The sequence below is a fragment of the Aulonocara sp. 'chitande type north' Nkhata Bay genome, linkage group LG8 (genome assembly GCF_057382095.1).
Source record: "Aulonocara sp. 'chitande type north' Nkhata Bay isolate Kocher_YH1m ecotype deep benthic linkage group LG8, A_spYH_male_GT1.1, whole genome shotgun sequence".
Lineage (NCBI taxonomy): Eukaryota > Metazoa > Chordata > Actinopteri > Cichliformes > Cichlidae > Aulonocara > Aulonocara sp. 'chitande type north' Nkhata Bay.
This window is the reverse complement of record NC_141351.1, coordinates 24,874,113-24,887,200: the sequence shown is the minus strand read 5'-3', so window position 1 is coordinate 24,887,200 and position 13,088 is coordinate 24,874,113. Positions and strand designations below refer to the sequence as shown.

The following is a 13,088-nucleotide window of genomic DNA, read 5'->3' as shown; positions in this document are numbered from 1 at the left end:
ATACAACTAGTGATTCTAATTTGGCTGCGGATTTGAGGTGCTGTATGAGTGGTTTAAATGTGACTGATTATGCTGCCTTAATGACAGTAAACAGTGGATGTCTTTAAAAAAACATTTAATCAAATGAAAAAAAACAAGAGCCCCAGGTGGTGTATGGATGCTTCCCGACGTTCCTTATACTCGCGATCAGTGAAGAATATGTTATCATAACTTTCTTACCTTAATAATTTAGATCATTTATGCATATTTCCCCTCTAATGAATCATTACTATTTTACTAAGCCATTTTAGATTCTGCATTAACTTACTTTTGGTATTTTAGAGAAAACTGGTCTCACTTTGCGTTGAGGCTCTTATTTTATTCACCTTTCAAACTTTGTAAACAGGTCTCTTTTTATTCAATTTGAAATTTTTAAAAATGGAAACCTACCTTCTTTTTTAAATTATTTGATATTGGATAAATATCAGATTATCTGAGTGAGCTACACACCCTTTACCAGGTCACACCCAGAAAGGACACTGCTTTCGGGTAAAATTCAGGGGTAGGAACTTTCTGTTGGGGGATGTGTGTTGCAAGGGGGAACAAAACAAAGTCCGGACTGAGGGACACGCTGCTGTTTTGGTCATGTGCTAGTCGTTTTTATCGTCCTCATGGAAGAATCGTCGCTTGTGCCTTAACTTTTTGTGGTGTCGTGGGGACTTTGAGTGTCCGCATTTGGAAAAATGCAGGATCATAATTATTATTTCTCAGGAGAAAAGATCAAGGACGTGCTGTCGAACAAGCTGGGGCACGAAGAGGAAAAACTGGAAGAAACGAAAGTGTTCTTAGGCGTCGCCTTCTCCAGGTGGACCTCGCTGAAGAGGGACAAAAGTTTTCAGAGTGATGCCGAAGTGGCCTGCTTTCTGCTGGACAGGTAATTCAAGTTGTGCCCGAAAGCGACGCGTGAATCGGTGTTACTGTTAGAAAAATTACGAAGTGAGACACAGCGTAACAATTGCGTTTATTTGCATGCGAGGAAGCAGTGTTAACGTCCCTTCGAGCCTCTTTATCTTTCCAACGCTGTGCTGGGAACAGAAACGTGTGAGACGGTTTTACAGGAAACAGAGTTAGCTACGTGGTGTACTAGTACAGGGGTACTCAACCAGGATTTAGAGGTCAAGCAACATAGAACTATACGTACACACATTATAACCATTGAAACGTGATAACTGTGCACGTTCAAGTGACTGCTGTGAACAGTTTTAGGGGCTCATTTTCTTCCGCTCCTTTAATCAACTCCCCCACTTGTTTGCTCGTTAAAATAATTGAGCTCCAGCTTGTCCTTCCAGGATTATTATTTTTTAACCCGGGCTTACATGTGGAGGTGCCCATTCATGAGCTGGGATGACATTTAGCTTTGAGCATGTTCACTGTGGAGAAAATTGCATGGCTTTTTTGTGTGGAGGCATTGCTCTGTTTTCAATGGCCACTTTTCTTTTTGCACAAAACGTTTGTTCTTTATTTTTTCTCCGTTTTTCACAGCTTTCTCCGGCGCACTCGTCTGTATCGGTCCCTTTCATTTTCTACACGTATCGCTTTCTTCCTGCCGTCTTCTCTAATCTAATCGCTTATTAAGCCCCTTTTTCTACAACCCAGTAATGGCGGCTTTAGTTTTTCTTGAACGAGACGCTCGCATTACTCATCTAGTGGGTAGGGTTACTGACCAGCCAATCGGTGGCATGCAGTCGGATGACGTCACATTTCAGTACCTGTTCAGATCGCTTGGAACGCTGTCACTGTCACGAGAGAGGAAACAAGATGGCGGAGTGAGCAGCAACTTTACTGCAGGCGTCCGAACTTTTTGGCTTTTTTTTGTCCTGAAACTCTGAATTTATTAAAAGCAATAACCCGTTTTTTGCGCTTTTTGTGCACTTCAACCAGCCACTGGAGAACTAACTGTAAACCAGCTTTAATTTGTAATTTGTCCGGGGTTAATTTTGATACTTGTCCTATGATCACGATGGATCATGACTACAACGTTTCGGTATTGAGGGAGGCGTGTGACGAGGAGGATATTCAAGATTTGGAGATCACTGACATGACTTCCAAGGACTCCAGAATCAACTGGGCTCACACTCCGACGAAAAGCCCTAACCCGAAGAAAGCAAGAGGGGTGCGAGCGCAGCCGCTGGAGGAGGAGGACACCGCTGCAGCAATCTTGCAAGCAGTCAATGTGTTAACGCAAAAGATGGATGAACAGACGGCGTTGCTGCGTAAGTTTGAAAAGCGCATTGACATGAACACGGCGGAAATAAGAAAAAATAAAGAAAGTATAGTAGAACTCCAGGAGAAAGTTGGTGAGCTGCAGAAAGAAAACAAATCCCTGCGCAGCTCCTGTGAGGAACATGCTCGATATAAGAGGAAATGGAACCTAAGGCTGACTGGTCTTCCTGAGAAAGATGATGAAAACACGAGAGAGTCAGTTATCGGGATTCTCACCAGAGTTGTGCCCTTGTCTGTGGATAAACTGAGAGAGACTGTTGATACTGTTCATCGGCTGGGAAAGAGGGGGAACGCTGCATCTTCCGGGTCCCCGAGAGCCATAATTATCCAGTTTGGCATGAGAACGGTCCGGGACGACGTCTGGAAGAAATCGAGGCATGCGAGGGTTTGCAAGGAGATGAACATCCACTTCAAGGAAGACTTCTCCAAGGAAGATCGGGAGGCTCGAGTTAAGCTGTGGCCGCTGGTCCAGGATGCCAGGAGTAAGGGAAAGGGAGCGTTTTTGAAGGACGGCTACGCTCTGATTGATAACCAAAGAGTGGACCCGAACTGATTTTCTTTTGTGTGATCTTTTACACCTCTCAGGTATGCTGCTGTTGATTAAGCCTATTGCTTAGCATGTCATTTAATTTAAAATTTCCCGGTTGTTAAGGGTTATTGCACTGAATAGTTATTTTATACAGGACACGGCTGCTCGTTCCTGCGTGTCTTCTTAAGTTTCTTTTTCTTTTCCCCAATACTTTTGTAATAGTGTTATATATTATCTGTTATTTCCTTGAACGTCAGGGGGCTAAGAAACATTGTGAAGCGTAAGGCTATCTTTCTTTTTTGCAAGGAGCAACAGGCTAACTGTGTCTTTCTACAAGAGACCCATTCGGCAGAGGCAGACACAAAGTTCTGGAAAACACAGTGGGGTGAATCTGTTTTCTTTAGTCATGGTACGTCTCACTCAGCTGGAGTGATGATTTTATTTAATAGGTTTCCGGGAAATGTCATAGACTGTAAAAGTGATTCTGATGGTCATTGGCTGATGATAGTGTCAGAGATTAATGGTTCAAAATACATTCTGCTGTGTGTATATGGTTATACTAATAGAGCTCAGAATAAGAAACTTCTAACCTTCCTTTGTGAACAGTTAGAGCAATGGAAATTGAGCTATCTTGTTGACAAAGTTGTTGTGGGGGGAGACTTTAACATAGCTCCTGATCCCTCTGTAGATCGTCTTCCATCCAGGACCTCATGCCACAGTTACGATGAAAGTATCCTTAATTTGGTCAACAAAGTTAGTCTCTGTGACGCTTGGAGGCTGAAAAATCCATCTGTATCTCAATTTACTTGGTTTAATTCATCTAATAATGGTCAGTGTTCCAGGATTGATTACTGGTTAGTCTCTAACAATTTGATCAACAACATTTCTAAGTGTGAAATCTCCGCTTCCCCTCTAACTGATCACTGTTTGATTTCCTTATTCATCTCATTAACCAAGGTGAAACATCAATCCCTTATTTGGAAATTCAACAACAACCTTCTGCATAATGACAACTTCTGCCTTGAAGTGAGAAATTTAATTGTGGAAATTGATAAACTAGATATGTCACATGTGAGCAAATGGGAATGGTTTAAATTCCAAGTTAAACAGGTAGCAATTCAAATTAGCAAATCCATTGCTAAACAGAAAAGACAGGAGCAACAAAGCATTATTGAAAGAATTAACAGGCTATGCTGCAAACAGGATTTATCTCTGGACGAACATATACAACTAAACACTTTTCAATCTCAACTAGACAAAATGTTCTTAGAGAAAGCCAATGGTGCCTATGTTCGTTCAAGAGCCCGGTGGATTGAGGAGGGTGAGAAAAACTCTTCCTACTTTTTTAATTTAGAAAAATACAGACAATCAAATAAGAAGATTCAATCACTGAATATCAAGGGGGTTTTGACTGAGGACCATGACAAAATAAACGTGGAAATACTTCATTTTTACAGTAACCTTTACAAGTCAACCTATTCAACGGAGAATGGCACTGTGTTTCTGGAAAGTCTTAGAGGCCTTAATGGGACATTGGATGTGGATATAAAGGTTCGTATGGAGAGTAAACTTGCAATCGAAGAGCTGGACAAGGCAATCGGACAAATGCCCAGGGGCAAATCACCAGGTATTGATGGGCTAACAGTGGAATTTTACTCCTTTTTCTGGCATGACATTAGATTAACTCTTTACAGTGCTTACTTAGAATGTATCTCATCAACTAATCTTTCACCTACAATGAAACAAGGTTTAATCACTTTAATTCCAAAACCCAACAAAGACAAACTACTTCTGGATAATTGGAGACCCATAACCCTTCTGTGTAATGATTATAAATTACTGGCTCATGTATATGCGAACCGCTTAAATGATTGTTTAACACATTTAGTGGATGAATGTCAGTCGGCGTTTATAAAAGGAAGACATATACACAATCACATTAGATTGATTTTTGATATGCTTGATTATCGCCAGTATATAATTTGTATGGTATTAACATTTTTGACAAGGAATTCAAAATAATCCAGTTTGCTGACGATACTGCACTGTTTTTAAGAGATAAATCCATGGTAGCTAAAGCGCTTAACACTATCTCATTATTCTCCCAGGCGTCAGGACTATGTCTGAATATTAACAAATGTGAATTGTTACCTATTCACACGTGTTCTGATTCTAATATAGCTTCTATAAGAGTTGAACTGGAAGTTAAATATTTAGGTATAGTGATTTCTAAAAATATGTCCCGAAGAGAAGACAACAACATCTGCAATCGTATCGTCGACATGAAGAAATCCCTTAGTCGTTGGTTGACCAGGGATATCACTATATTTGGCAGAGTCATCCTTTCCAAAGCTGAAGGTATCTCTAAATTAATTTACCCATGTCATTCTCTTTATGTTTCTCCCCAAAATATTAGGAAAGCCAACTCAATTATTTTTCAATTCCTATGGAAAAACAAAACCCACTATATTAAGAGATCACAGTTGGTTAAAGATTATGAGAAGGGTGGTGTCAGAGCCTTAGACTTTGAATCAACGATCGGAACTTTTAAGATCAACTGGCTCAGAGCTTGCTTATCTCAGTCTGATTCCATGTGGTTTCATATACCCAGATCTTTATTTAAGGAACTAGGAGGAATTGATTTTCTATTAAAATGTGACTTTGAGACTAGTAAAATACCTGTTACACTCTAATTTTCACAAACAGATTCTTCATGATATAGCATGTTCTGACGGAGAGATTTCTGAAAAAATTCAAATGTACAGCTCTGCTATCACTTCCAACATAAATGAAGACAGGAAACTAAACAGCAGCGACGTTTGCAGGGTTACTGAAGTTGGGCTAGCTGGTATATAATGATGTGCTATGTGATCGCTAGCGACACAGCTATGTTAGCATAACATAAACAGTGAAGCTGGAGGACGAACACTAACACTTTTCCACTTATAAAAGTTAACGTGAAGGTTCTTCATGGTTAGAGACAAATGCAATCGCATGGCAGGATGCTGTAAACGGACCAAACTTCAGTCAGGAGAACAACTGAGATAATCCATCCACAATACGAGGTTAGTCATTAATATACTGCAGCAACATGGGAATAGAGCAGCTGCCAGAGAATTCAACATTAATGAATCAATGGTACAGAAGTGGAGGAAGCAAGAAGAATGAGTTTAATAAAGTTTGATTTATCTGACTGCTTTGTTTCGCTTAATGTGCCTTATAATCCCGTGCACCTTATGGTCCGAAAAATGCGTACTGCACACTGCAGTTTAATGTTGCAAAGCACCTCTTTTTAACTTCAGTGGATATTATACATGGTTATGCTCAGGATATGTCAGCCCATTTCTACTGGAAATGCCTTTTGGTTAAACTTTCAGCAAGGAATTTGCATTTGCACTGTTACATTTTTATAAAGCTTTAATGTACATAAAAACCAGCTTCTTGTTTAAGTGAAAATAAATGGAAGGTTGTCTTTTTGCGCTAGTAATGTTGTGGAGTTGTATTTTGTCTCGCATCAATTATATCGTCGGTTATATCGTTATCGCAAATTTTCAAATATATATCGTGATAAATATTTTTGGCCATATCGCCCTGCTCTACTTCACGTGACATATTATAAAGTCTGTATTATTAACTCTGTCATTAGGCACCATTCTTCTTATTTTACGGCGCTGTTGTTCAATCGGTGGACGCTCTGTTGAGGAAAAAAGCAAAAATTTGTTGCGGATACGGATTATTCATTGTTTAAATGTCCCGGTAGTCGAAAAGGAGGCAGAGCTGCTGAGAAATGCTAGGAGCTAACTGGGCGCTAACCGTATCATTCAAATATATTGAATGTTGGCAAAGAGAGGAAGTGACGTAAGATTTGCGCATGCGGGGTACCGATCGGGTTTCCGGTACGGATCGGGTAGTGACAAACCCATGTGTTCTGGGAATCCATCCTACCTCAAAAAACATCCTACCCAATGTTTCTGCGCAGACACGGCGCATGCGCACAACACCAAACTCACATTAAGTGTAGCTTGCCATCACCAGTGTGTGAATGTGTGTGTGAATGGGTGGATGACTGGTTGTGTAAAGCGCTTTGGGGTCCTTAGGGACTAGTAAAGCGCTATACAAATACAGGCCATTTACCATTTATTTACCATTAACTTCTTTTTCTCTCACCCATTCGGAATACTTCTTCAGGTTATGTTATGGTTAGGTTAGGGGTAGGGTTAGGGTTTAGTCACAAGCCACCGTCAAATTATAATACGGGTAGGACGATTTGTCAGAGTAGGATGGTTTCTCAAAACCCCGGGAGAGCAGGTACTAAAAAGTACTTGCTACCAAGTAATATGATCTAATGGAAAACCCTGAAAACCGTGCTGAGGCAATCTGACTAGGTATTAGTTAAAAAAGGGCTTAACTCCGAGCTGTGGCACTGTAGCGTCTTAGTATTTTCCACCATCATTATTGCGTTACACCTAGGGCTGCCTCAAACGATTATTTTGATAGTCGACTATTCACCGATTATTTTTGCAATTAGTCGACTAATCAGATTATGCATCCACTGGACATAAAGCGTACAGCTTATTGCACCAGCATGCATCTGCTCTTATATAACTATCATTAGCTTACAGCTTTAAGTGTCTAAGGTATGTGCTAACTAAAAATAAAGATAAGATGATAGTTTATTAAACTTTTAATGGAATTTGCAGATTGTCTCAGTGGTGTTTAATAAACTCAGCCGTCTGCTCCTTGCTCACTAAAATATAATAGGACACTGGAATAAATTCTCACATTTGTTTAATCAGTTTTCTGTTTGATGTTTATTCAGCTGTGTGAAAACTGTAACTTTAATCTCAGCCAAACTGATTTACTCAGGAACAAATAAAACACTGAAGAAAGCCAAACAGTAAAATTTTTGTTATCTAAGTGACTTATATATCATGTTTAACCTGAGTAGTGAAAGACCACAGGGGGTTTGCGGTTCTCACCAGCTCTAGTGAGCCTTGAGTCCCCCGGCTAGCTATCGAGCTGGTGGGTAACGGACGTCTCCGAAAACGTCGGAGCACTTATGCAAAAATGTGATGTCTTGATAAACCGAGCAGATATTTGAAGGTTACACAGCTACATTCTTGCTTGAAAATATGCTAAAAGTTTAGTAATATTAAAACTAAATAGCTGCTGCCATTGTTGGAAATTGGAATTGGCTGGGCCGTGCTATGTGTCTACGAATTTGGACAGCCTTCGTTGCGTCGCAATAGCGTAATGAGCCTACAAATGCAGCCACCGAAAGATGCGGCTCCTGAATTTGTACACGGCTACAATACCGGAGCCTGCTCCTGCTGCTGCTGCTGCTTCTTCTTCTTCTTCGTCTTCGTCTTCTTCTTCTTCTTCTTTTAATGGTAGCTGGCATCCTTGTACATGCATTGCTCCAACCTTCTGTTTCAGGCCGTTCTTACACTCTGAAATCCTACTACTTATTCCTGCATCTTTCAGGATCTTACAAAGCTTCAAACAACGCGTCGGCTATTAAATTAGTCGATGTAATCGTGACTTGTCGACTGATCGTGGCAGCCCTAAATACACCCCAGTGCTGTCTGCAGTGTCATCATAGGTCATCTGTGCAGTCGTCCACCTTCTGCCCTATTTGGTGATACATGATGGTCTTGGTTAGAGCAGTCAAAGGAGCTTGCAAAGAAAAGCGTCTGGACTTCTTTAAGTTACTTGAAGACGTTTCACCTCTCATCCGAGACGCTTCTTCAGTTCTAAAGTCAAATGGTGGAGAGTCCCAGATATAAGCCCTCCTTTGACTACGATGACCTGGATGACTGAGAACCTTTACAGACACCTTGGTTAGAGCAGTTTCGATCAGTCTCTGGATCAACCTTCTCAGGGAGGGAACGCAGCAGCATTCGCAAACAGTCAGCAAGGCCATTGCAACTGCTTACTTGTATGTTAGATGGAAGTACATGACCACCAGCTTCCTTTTGGATAACTGTGCGAGTAACGGCACTGTCACAAAGAACAGTTATTGGCTTACCTGTAGCCAGCAAGGATACTTGGGGCAGTTTTTCAGCTGAATTTAAGGAAATCACTACATTTTCAAAGACAACACTTCTGATTTCCTCCCATCTAGTCTCCCTTCCCATTTATCTTGGTGGTTATCATCCCTCTTGCGTTGATGTGCATGGCATAATAATTTGACACTGTTTCAACTACAATTTCCAGAAGATGGACTACAAAATGCACATCTTACTTCATGTTTTTACTGCATTGTTACAGCTGGTCTCAGAAACAATGGTGTGAAATGAAAAAACACATTAACTTTGTGCTGTTCAGCGGTGTAATTTTAAAAATGTGTATTTATCAATGTTAAAAAGGGTTCGAGTTTCACAAATTAATGTGTGTTTTGATGCTTGATCTGTACAACAGTGTTAGTTGTGGGTTAAATGTTGTTTCATTTGATCGATTCATGTGATAGGAACAGTCAGAGAGGAAGGTTAATGCCACCAGCAGTTGTCATGTAGAATTTAACATTTTGATGTTTCTGTTGTTTCCTCCAGCTATGAGAGAGTTGTGATGACATCAGCGCCCACAAAGGAAAAGCCTTCACAAGTCCCAGCTCCAGCTACCTTTGGCACCAGTCATTCTTTTAATGGAGCCAACAGGCAAGTCCTTCCATGTCAAGAAATTCCATATGTTTTGAATACGAATGAATACATGTTCATGTATATGTACACTACCAGTTTAAAGTTTGGACACACCTTCTCATTTAATGTTTTTTTTTCTTTATTTTTATGACTCTTTACATTGTAGATTCTCACTGAAAGCATCAAAACTATGAATGAACACATTTGGAGTTATGTAATAATTGAAAAAGTGTGAAATAACTTAAAACATGGTTTATATTTTAGATTCTTCAAAATAGGCACCTTTGCTTCTTTAGGTTGTTACCTGAAATGGTTTTCCAGCAGCCTTGAAGGAGTTCTTAGAGATGCTGAACACTTGTTGGCCCTTTTGCCTTCAGTCTGCGGTCCATCTCATCCCAAACCATTTTGATTGGGTTTAGGTCAGGTGACTGTGGAGGCCAGGGCATCTGGCGCAGCACTCCATCACTCTCCTTCTTGGTTAAATAGCCCTTGCACAGCCTGGAGGTGTGTTTGTCCTTTTGAAAAATAATTGGTAGTCTAACTAAACACAAACCGGATGGGATGGCATGTCACAGTAGGATGCTGTGGTAACCAAGCTGGTTCGGTGTGCCTTCAATTTTGAATAAGTCCCCAATAGTGTCACCAGCAAAGCACCCTCACACCGTCACACCACCTCCTCCATGCTCCACATTGGGAACCATGCATGTAGAGACCATTCGTTCCCCTTTTCTGCATCACACAAAGACACGGCAGGTGGAACCAAAGATCTCAAATTTGGACTAATCAGACCAAAACACAGATTTACACTGGTCTAATGTCCATTCCTTGTGTTTCTTGGCCCAAACAAATCTCTTCTGTTTGTTGCTTTTCCTTAGTGGTAGTTTCTTAGCAGCTATTTGACCATAAAGGCCTGATTCACACTGTGTCATCTGAACTGTTGATGTAGAGACGTGTCTGTTACTGGAGCTCTGTGTGGCATTTTCCTGGGGTGTAGTTAACTTGTGATTTCTGAGGCTCGTCACTCGGATGAATTTATCCTCAGCAGCAGAGGTGACTCTTCCTTTCCTGGGGCGGTCCTCATGCGAGCCAGTTTTCTCGTTGCGCTTGATGGTCTTTGTGACTGCACCTGGGAACACATTCAAAGTTTTTGCAGTTTTCTGGACTGACTGACCTTCTGTTCTTAAAGTAATGATGGACTGTTGTTTCTCTTTACTTAGCTGATAGTTTTTGTCATAATATGAATTCTAACAGTTGTCAAATAGGGCTGTCAGCTGTGTACCAACTTGATTTCTGCACAACACAACTGGTAGTCCCAACCACATTTAGAAAGCAAGAGATTCCACAAATGAACCCTGGCAGGCACACCTGTAAAGTGAAAACCATTTCAGGTGACTATATCATGAAGCTCATTAAGAGAAGGCCAAGGATTTGCAGCGCTGTCTACAAAGCAAAGGGTGGCTACTTTCAGGAATGTAAAATATAAGATATATTTGGGATTATTTATCAATTTTTACTTTGCTACACAATTACATACATCTTGCTTCATATATTTGATGTCTTCAGTATGTAGGTGAAGGAAAGATGTGAAAGGGAATTTATAATCACTTACAATGAGAACATCGTTGTGTACTCCAGACTCTGTGATTATGTCAGAGCTTCCCAAAGTGTGCCCCCCCCCCCCCCCCCCCCCCTCAATGAAAAGGGGGGGAAAAAATGCTTGGAAACTGCTAGCATGGGGCGCCCACACAAACGCAAAGCAGGAGATGAAGCATCGCTGAATATGTTTCCAAACCAACTTCATTCTAAGACAAATGGTGTGAAATGAAAAAACACATTATTAACTTTGTGCTGTTCAGCGGTGTAATTTTAAAAATGTGTATTTATCAATGTTAAAAAGGGTTCAAGCTTCACAAATTAATGTGTGCTTTGATGTTTGATCTGTACAACAGTGTTAGTTGTGGGTTAAATGTTGTTTCATTTGATCGATTCATATGATAGGAACAGTCAGAGAGGAAGGTTAATGCCACCAGCAGTTGTGTCATGTAGAATTTAACATTTTGATGTTTCTGTTGTTTCCTCCAGCTATGAGAGAGTTGTGATGACATCAGCACCCACAAAGGAAAAGCCTTCACAAGTCCCAGCCCCAGCTACCACTGATACACCTCGTTCTTTCAACAGGCAAGTCCTTCCATGTCTAAATTTATAAATGTTTTGCATATATTCAGGCTGCTAGTTTGGTTTTAAGATAAATGTAATGCTGCATTTTGTTGCCACTGGCTCAGAACTAACAAACTTTGATACAGTCAGTTTGGACTTTTTCTTCCAGCGTCTGTACACACAACCAATGGCATGAAATGAAACATATTTATATTTGTGCCGTTCATTGTTGTAGGTTTAAAATAAACCATCTGTTGATATGCTCCTCATCGTTAATGCCACCAGCACTTGTCATGTAGAATTTAACATTTTGATGTTTCTGTTGTTTCCTCCAGCTATGAGAGAGTTGTGATGACATCAGCGCCCACAAAGGAAAAGCCTTCACAAGTCCCAGCCCCAGCTACCACTGATACACCTCATTCTTTCAACAGGCAAGTCCTTCCATGTCTAAATTTATAAATGTTTTGCATATATTCAGGCTGCTAGTTTGGTTTTAAGATAAATGTAATGCTGCATTTTGTTGCCACTGGCTCAGAACTAACAAACTTTGATACAGTCAGTTTGGACTTTTTCTTCCAGCGTCTGTACACACAACCAATGGCATGAAATGAAACATATTTATATTTGTGCCGTTCATTGTTGTAGGTTTAAAATAAACCATCTGTTGATATGCTCCTCATCGTTAATGCCACCAGCACTTGTCATGTAGAATTTAACATTTTGATGTTTCTGTTGTTTCCTCCAGCTATGAGAGAGTTGTGATGACATCATTGGCTACAAAGGAAAAACCGTTACAAGTCATAGGTCCAGCTGCCTTTGGCGCCACTTTGAGTGGAGCAAACAGGTAAGTCTTTCCTTGTCCAAATTTGTATGTTTTTGTATATAGTCATGTATACATTTTAAAGATTAAATTCCATGGCTAGTATCTGTTTTTGGATCAGTTGAGCCCAACAGAAAACAGAACCATGCGCAAACACAAAATTAGTATTTATAAGAACCATTAGTCTCACGCGTTGTGGGGTATAACTCTGAATATCTCGATGGCTTATTGTTTTTCAGATTTCCGTATCCAAGATTGCCAAACGGAGTGGGGATGCGTCCAGTGACTAACCTTCAACCACCTGACCCCAGAATTCTCAAAATGGTTGTATTTGTACCTCCACGAGCAACATCAGTGTTAACACAAGTCAGGAGAAGTAAGTATTAAATTATTTTTAATTTTATTGTAGCCTATTAAATTACCATTATTCCCACAGAATTATGTAAAAACTATTAGATGGCACAATAACTTAATATTTGATGGCACTAACTTACACATGGCTGGGCATTATTTTATCCATAAATTACTACAATTGACTGTTGCAACTGCTCTGTACTTTGTGATTTAAACTAAAGAAAGGTAAATAATACAACAACTGTCAAATGGGTCCATCAGCTGTGAAGTGGAACTGAGACCTTTTCACCAGTTTTAATAAAAATAAATGCTGTTCTTGGATAATTTG

The 13,088-nt window shown here is 40.2% G+C and overlaps 1 protein-coding gene across 4 annotated transcripts in view; it reads left to right on the top strand.

Moving 5' to 3' along the window:
- The first annotated feature begins 553 nt into the window (after positions 1–553).
- LOC147323875 (uncharacterized) overlaps positions 554–13,088 on the top strand; it is a 20,330-nt gene continuing 7,795 nt past the window's right edge. Inside the window, exons 1-6 of one of the 4 annotated variants that reach the window (XM_086304490.1) lie at positions 554–913; positions 9,343–9,447; positions 11,512–11,607; positions 11,922–12,017; positions 12,332–12,430; positions 12,646–12,782. In XM_086304490.1, the coding sequence (XP_086160616.1) occupies positions 723–913; positions 9,343–9,447; positions 11,512–11,607; positions 11,922–12,017; positions 12,332–12,430; positions 12,646–12,782 (724 nt within the window). In that variant the 5' untranslated portion in view covers positions 554–722. Of the gene's footprint in view, positions 914–2,727; positions 2,848–9,342; positions 9,448–11,511; positions 11,608–11,921; positions 12,018–12,331; positions 12,431–12,645; positions 12,783–13,088 lie in introns of those variants that run through there. The other 3 variants (XM_086304493.1, XM_086304491.1, XM_086304494.1) reach the window with 3 other exon arrangements.